This window comes from Silene latifolia, chromosome 10, assembly GCF_048544455.1.
Source record: "Silene latifolia isolate original U9 population chromosome 10, ASM4854445v1, whole genome shotgun sequence".
Classification (NCBI taxonomy): domain Eukaryota; kingdom Viridiplantae; phylum Streptophyta; class Magnoliopsida; order Caryophyllales; family Caryophyllaceae; genus Silene; species Silene latifolia.
The window spans coordinates 138,732,919-138,741,051 of NC_133535.1; the positions used below are offsets into that span (position 1 = coordinate 138,732,919).

Sequence of the window (8,133 nt, forward strand, 5' to 3'; positions counted from 1 at the left end):
TGCTGGCAAATTGGCCCCAACCTGGGAAGGTCCCTACCTGATTGACTCAATAGTCGGTCAGGGAGCTTATAGACTACAAACCCTGGACGGCGAAATGATCCCAAGAGCTTGGAATATTGCACACTTAAAACTATTTCACATATAGAATATATCTCCCGGTCCAGGTATAATTTTCGTGTTCACATTTCTTGCCTGGCTTGATATGAAACTAAATGTATGATACTTGCCATTATATGAATAAATGCCTTATATAATTTTTCCATTATGTGCCCAAGTACTTGTCAATATTTTCATATTTATTTTTACCAAGTAGAATCTTCAATATTTGTTTTACATACTGCGTTTTACTTAAAATAAACCTTAAAGATTGGGGGTCAGCCCACCAATATCCAACTGATACTCAACTTTCATTTGCAAAAACATGCCTTAAAATATTGAGCTCCATTTAATATACAAATCTGGAAAATCTTTTCCTGGATTGTATAACAGAGATGGGTCATAAGCCCTCCGCATGTGCGGGGGGGCGTAAGCCCTCCCGGGCAGAAATAACCCCACCCATAACACAACGAATCGCGCGATCCAAAGACAAACAAAAAACGGCCCGATCCAAATCGAATAACTAGCCGATCCAAAGAAAACATCCAATACTACAAAAGTACCTTATCGAAACACAAAAAGGAACCAACAAAGACCAAATATTTATTCATCCAAAATAGCCGGCCTTGACTCATACTTAATAATTATCCATTCCAGGGACATCCCTCCTGGATGGGCCAAAAAATACCTAAATATCCATTCTAGGAACATCCCCCTGGATGGGCCAAAACGAAGAGGAAAAACATAAATCTAAGTAGGTTTTGAGCCAATAACCGACTCACAACCATCCACCATTTCTTGATCACCAGATTTCTCCTTGGAAGCAGGAGAATCCACTTCTTCTTCTTGACCCATATTGGCCAAATCAGGATACTGGGTGTCCAGTGCTGTCTCATCCCGGTCCGGATCTCAATTAGCCCGGTCAGATTCCGGATCCCTCATAGCATCAACCCGGCCTTTCCCAAAGAAGTACTGAGCGGCATCAGCAAGCCGCGCCTCCACTAGTTCCTTTTCAGCACCAAGCTCTTCATTTTTTCTCAGCTGATCATGCATTGCCTACTTCTCGGCAGCTAGCTCTTCCTTGACAGTCCTCAGTTCTTCCCTTACAGCCTCCAACTCTTGCCTGACAACCTTCTCAGCATTTTTTGCAGCCACCTCACAAACAATAGCAGCCCTGGATGCCTCTCTAGCTATCCCCAGCTGAGATTGAAGTACTACCTCATTACCCCTGGATGTGTGCAGCTCGCGGTTGATTTTATCCACTTTCTCTTCCAAGCTAGAAACCCTGGATTGGGCATCCCTGAGCTGACAAGCAGTAGCCAACCCGACATCCAACCCCTACAAGAAACAAAATCAATCAACCAAATATAAAGTAACACAAAGAACACATAACAATTGAAACATCACTTTACAACTAACCTCCTTAGCTTGAGAAGCAAGTTCAGCAGCCTTTGTCACAAGAGAAGTCAAGATAGAAACCACTTTAGTAGAAGACTCAAGGGTATTAGCAGACAAAAGCTGGTCGCCCATGTTAGCAAAAAATTCATTTATTCGTGCCCGGGCAGCATCCATATCGTCCATCCTAGCAGACACTTGCCTGATACTCCTGATTGGTTGTGCCTGAATAGGCTCTTTCTCTCCTCCTTCCTCTTCAGGAATAACATCTTCCCTTCTCCTTTTAGAAGCTTGAACGACCTCTGGTGATACTAGCCTGGGCGGTTCTTGGGGAGGCTGGACATCAGAAACCAAAATATCAAGCGTCTTGTCACTCCCACTAGCCTCCTGGCTCTTGGACTGTTCAGCAATTCTAGCCACCCCAGCCTTTAAATCTTTTGCAGTAAAGCTGGCCAACCTAGCAGAAGACTTGAATACTGAATATATAAAGAATATACATAAATATCAGATGAGAAGCGATAAAAAGACAACAATTGACATAAAGACATATAGAAGACGTACAGGAAAGAGCAGTGGAGCTAGGCTTGCCTTTGGGTACTTTGACCACACTCAGCTTGGTCTTCATATACCGGGGCAATAAATCCCTGCCCAGACTAGCAGGCCAGGCCCTCTCTTCCTCAGGAATAGCAAGGAAAGCCTCTATCCTGGAAATAGCTTCCTCGTCAAGAGGATCAGAGTTCCAATCAGGAGTTGCAGAAATCATCAAAAATACACAGGTGAAACTCAGAACATCCTAATTTCGTATAATATATATTGCAAACTAAGAGTACAGGAAACCTACCACTCTCCAAGAGAGGATATCTCAGATAATCAAAGCCTGATCCCAGACTCTCAGTCCGGATGAACAGGAAAGTCTTTGCCCAACTTTTATCATCTTCAGAGTCCAGGTTAGTAATTAATGGAGACATTTTCGACTTAATTCTCAAATTAAAACGACCATTAACAGGATTTTTCATATGATATATTGCCTTGATATCATTAATAGTAATTACAAGATTATGTTTAGCACATAAATTTCAATAGAATGAACAAGTTTCCAAACCATTGGCATAATCTGAAAAGGTGATACTTCCATAGCACGAAAGGTATCAATCATTAAAGGAGTAAAAGGTAACTTACAACCTGCTTTGAACGCCCATTCAAAAATACATAACCAACCAGGTGACACCCGCTTAGCTTAGCTCGATCGACAAGACTCGAGAATCCATACCTCGGTTGAATCGGAATTAATTTCTTCTCCCTTAAAACCCTATCATAGTTTGTTTTCAATAAGTTTTCTTCGGAAAGTAAGGATCCGAGAGATTGAAGAGCGAGAAAAAATAGAATCCCGATATTTAAAAGCTATAGCACGAGCGGGAGGATCAACTTCAATCACCTCCTCCTCCTCGGACGTCTTTGGGTTCGAGTTCGGCGCGACTTTAAAGGGTGCAGGACGCTTTTTGGCTCCCATATCCTTTATTATTTAGTTTATTGTGATGAATTTTAGTTTATAAGTTAGCAGAATGGAACTCCTGGGAAATAGGGGAGAATTTTAGAGAAAATTTAGCAAAGAAAGTGGAAGAAATTTGATGGAAAACAAACTCATCGCAAATACCGTATTTATAGAAGGGGAGTAACGGTGAAAAAACCCTAGAAAATGCAAAACTGTCAACATGACATCATACAAATTAGCCGTTATAGTGTTTAACGGTAACTAGGAGTCTAAGAGTCATTGAGCAAATATAATTCTCTTTATTGTTTAACCCGGTAAAATTGACATCTCACCCCTGGCCTGATCCAGCACGGGTAAAATGTCAAGGGGCAATTGTTAGGCCAAGTTTAGCCTGGTCTGACTATAACCTGGCCTGACCTTACTAGGCTGATTGAGGCAACCAGAGACCGAACAAGTCTAACTACTATTTGGCAGATAAAGAGCATTACAGGATAAGCAGGCTACTAAGTCCTGGAAGGAAAGCCTGATGGTAAGTGCAGAATAGCCTGGTAAAGCCTCCAAACAGGCTGGATTAAGAAGATAAACAAGAAATGCAGTTGCATGAACTAATAATCACGTCCTATTCACAAGGAAGACCAAGTCTAACCACAAGACCTTATCACTCCCATGAATCAAGACGCATAAGGAGGAAGAGCTGAAGATTGATTAAAGAAAAGAACGAGTCAACCGGATTAATAGGAGGTGTGCCCTATTAATCCGGTAACAACTCCGACAATGGAGGGGAACGTTAAGATTAATGCAACGTTAACATTTGTACAAACTATAAAAGGCATTTGTAAATGGATTATTGGGAATCAATTATTCCTGAGTTATTTCACAATTTACCTCTGATTATTTTCTCAAATACTCGATTATATTCACAAAATTGTACTCAGCTTATTGAGATAATACAAAGCCATATTCTTTATACTTGGTCTTTCTTTATTACTTATTTATAATATTTTTCCAAGCTTATAGAACTAGATACCGAAATTACTCTTTAATCAAACCGGATTCATTCAGAGAAAATCCTGCTAAAACAGGTACGTAGCTTCTTTCTTCCATTTGAGCAAGATCGTATTCTTAAAATACGAATTAGTAGTTCTAGGCCGGAGGATTCGTGGTGTTGGGACGCGGAAAAGGATGGGGTATATTCAGTGAGATCGGCATATCGATTGCTTGTGGGGGGTGGTGTTGATGACGGGAGTCAGTCTGATGAGTCGAGAGAAAAGTGGATATTGAATATACTATGGAAGTTACCGATATGGCCTCGTATCAAGGCTTTTATGTGGTAGTTTTGTAATGCGGCGGTGGGGACAAAGGTGTATATTGCGAGGAGACTGGGCTCATTTGATACACAGTGTGTTTTATGTGAGGCGGGGAGGAATCGATATTTCATTTATTTTGTGGTCGTGGGTGGGCGAGAGGGTGTTGGAATGGTCTGAGTTTGGAAGTACAGTCGGCTTTGGGTTTTGAAGATGTGAGGGACTGGGTGGAAACAGTGATGAGGGAAATGGAGGAATAGATCGAGTCAGATTTGTAGTTGGGTGTTGGGCGTTGTGGGAAGAACGAAATGGGGTAGTCTTCGAAGGAAAATCTTTTAGGTTGGAGACGATTATAAGGAGTGTAACTGATGTTTTGGAGGAGATAAGAGAGGAAGAGGGGATGGCAAGGGGGGAAATGCGAGTGACGGAGTGGATATGGAGCGGTGGAAGAGGCCGGGAGTGTGGGTTATGTGAAGATCAACGTCGATGCGGGGGTAAAGGAGGGGGTTGGAGTTGGCCTTGGTGCGGTGTATAGGGGAGCTGACGGTGGAGTTCAATGGGGCGCGGCAGTCCAACAGAGGGAACCAATGCAGGTAGATGAGGCGGAAGCAGAAGCTATATTACTAGGGCTTAAGGAAGCATTGCGAAGGCGAAACTAGAAGGTTGTTATTGAAGGAGAGTGTGCAACGGTGATCGAAGTATTGAAGTCAAATAAACAGGGACGGAGTGATCTTTATCTAATTATTGATGATATACGTAGGTTAGCTAGTAAGTTTGATTCAGTTTTATGGTCGGTAGTTCAACGAACTTATAATAAAGTCGCACATGAGCTAGCTCATGTTAGACCTTGGTCAGCTGGTGGTAGAACTTGGTTGGTCACTCTCACTCTCTGCCTAGGTATATTGCAGATATTGCTGCTGTGGATGGTTTATTAATGAATTAAGTATCCCTTGTTGGAATTCCAAAAAAAAAAAAAAAAAAAAAAAAAACTCCAAAACTAAAAATGTTTTCATGAGATCATAAATATTTTTAATACATGTCAATTGGTATTATTCATATCCGCTCTTATGTATTCATAATCGAGTATCATCCGGTTAGTATGAATTCGTTATATTTTGGTTTGACTCGGTCACTATTCAGGTTAGCTGTTGGGCGTTCCATCGTTATCAATTAAAATATTTTTCGATCGGTTTTTATGGGTTCGGTTGATTTTGTCGGGTGTATTGCAAACCCTAATTCTACGTCAGTCACCACCTCCCTTAACCCTTTCTCTTCACTTCACTCTCATCCTTTTCAAATTACAATTTACAGTTGAAGATCTGAGTAAATGAGAGACAAAGACCCGCATAATTCTAAGAAGAAACATATGATTCCGCAACAAAGCTACCTCTCTTATGATCTCATAATTGAAGAAATACTTACAAGATTGTCCGTCAAAGCCGTTGTTCGATTTAAGTCGGTATCGAAACAATGGTATACTACTCTTTCTTCTTCTGATTTCGCCAATGCCCACCTTACCAAATCCCCCTTTTCTCACCCTACTGCTTCTGTTAACACCTTGTTTATTATGGATTGTGCGAGTTGCTACGTTTTTTCTTACGATGATGATCAAATTTCTTGTAATTTTGAAGATAATTTGGTTGAACATGACCCTGAGTTTCCGGTCGAGAAAGACGATCTTGAACTTACTGGATCTTGCAACGGGTTGATTTGTTTAACCTCTCCTTCTGGTGAATGCTTCATTTTATGGAACCCGGCCACCCGAAACCTGAACAAGTATGCGCCACATGGGTATATAAAGCGTTTTGATAATGCCAGTGATGTTTACGTAGCTTCTGGATTTGGATATGCATCCTCTGTTGATGACTACAAATATGTAGGAATTTTGACAGCATATCAAGAAGACGCGATAAGTGATTGTATCGTTTGTATCTTCTCTCTCAGGGAAAATAAGTGGAGAAAAATTGATTTTGGTAATGATCATCTCTCTATTTTTGGACAAGCAATGCTTGTTAGTGAAAAGTTGTATTGGTATGCTCATAGTGAGGAAGCTGGCGATTTACTTATTAGCTTTGATTTAGGGGTTGAGAGATTTGACGTAATTAATAATATGGACCTTGATAAGTCAGACTTGTTAGGAGTTAAGAGTGGGTGTTTGGCAATGTTAAACTGTGATGAGTACTCAGATTTTCTCCTGCACATATTGGAACCTCCTGCAATAGTGAAATCTATTGATTTACCAAAGGGGTTGATATTAGACGAGGACTCTGAAATGATCGGGTTTACAAAGACTGGCAAGTTTTTTGTGACAGGGCCATCGAGTCACAAGGTAAGGGGTTTCAATAGAACACTGGGGATAGTTGACACATGTACGAGACCTATGAAATACAAAATGCTTTTGAGATTCCATGAGGTGATTGAGATATCAAGATATGTTCCAAGCCTAATTTCACCCTTTCCCATTGAAGAGCCTTGGGAGGGATAGATACATTATTTGTTCCCTTGCTCCTTGGCTTGTTTGATGTCATTGTAAGTACTTTACCGAAAAATTAAATTGCTTGCAGTATTCTACGAGTAACAGACTATTACGTGCTTCTTCAGTGTAGTCTCTTAGACCTTTGCATCCCATTAATTTATCGCCAGACCAACAAGTAAAATACACTTATTATAAGATTGTTGCGGACATGGATTTGTGTTTGTTTTGAATATATTTATCTAGTTCAGGCCTTTGTCCTTGGTTGGTCGGAGTGTGGGACTCGTCAAGATCAGCTAGTGTTATCTCATCTTGAAAGATTCGGAGCTAGCATAGATGGATCCGGATCCATCTAATGAACATTGATCTGATATGTAATATACGCTTCATAGTGGTCTACCTTCTACGTTTTATCTCACCAATTTCTATAGGAGATTAACGTAATGATGATTACCGTTTAGCTATATGTTACATAGACTCGTTTTAATGTATCCTAAACGGTTTTGTGTCCAAGTGTCGGACTCTGCTGTTTTTTGTGAAAATTCAGCGTGTTTGGTTTAAATTGAGGTGTGCAAGTGTCATACCCACGTCCGTGTGTCAAGTGTCAGACATGGTACGCAAGGTAATAAAAACCAAAAGGAGTCAAAAACACAAGGCTTAAGTGACTTGTTGTGTCATCTGCCTTGTCTTTCTTTCATTTTGATGCAGTTTAGTCTGCTAGTGCAGCACTCCACACAATTAGGATTTTTGTCTCTGAACTGTACTTGATGCTTTTGTGGTTTGAAGAGTCAGTTAATATTGCAAGAAATTTTTACAAGCCTGGTTTCGAGGTTTTGAGTTATCTGTAGCATGTAGACGGTATATTGTGTGCTACGATTAGTGCCCATTGTTGCATGTTGGCCTTCTCTTATTGAGGGCTGTCTTAGGCATACTTGCGATCCACTTCGTGGTCTGTGCCTTCTTAAGACATTGTACTGATAAACCGAACGACCTCTAGTATTGCAAGCGATTGTGTTTTGTTCCATCATCACAGGAGGTAGATTTGTTACAAGTGATGAGCGATTTATTACCATGATGAAAAGTCCCGGAGAAGCAGAATAAATTGTTTTCCATAAGGATATAGTCGACCCGGTACACAGAAGGCCTATGTTCCTAATTTGGGTTTTCCGCGTGACCAATTTCTTGTGTCATTTACATTTTTGCTTGTGTTAAAACACATTGGATTGATGATGCCAAGTCCCTTTGTTATTTGATTGTTTGCTCTTAGTTGAAATAATTAGTGATTGAAGCAATCAAATGGACTTTCAACAATGATTCAAGATGATCTAGGTAATCAAGGAAGTCAAGACAATGATATTTTCCAAGCCTTAGTC

At 40.5% G+C, this 8,133-nt stretch overlaps 1 protein-coding gene across 1 annotated transcript; it reads left to right on the plus strand.

The window, feature by feature from the left end:
* Positions 1-5,614: 5,614 nt before the first annotated feature.
* On the plus strand, positions 5,615-6,772 carry LOC141608346 (F-box protein CPR1-like). The gene has a single exon (XM_074427710.1). It carries the CDS (start codon positions 5,615-5,617, stop codon positions 6,770-6,772), a length of 1,158 nt encoding a protein of 385 aa, XP_074283811.1.
* Positions 6,773-8,133: the final 1,361 nt, after the last annotated feature.

What these genes read in the sequence shown, in the direction of transcription:
- LOC141608346 (XM_074427710.1), top strand. Translation starts at nt 5,615, where the DNA reads ATGAGAGACAAAGACCCGCATAATTCTAAGAAGAAACATATGATTCCG.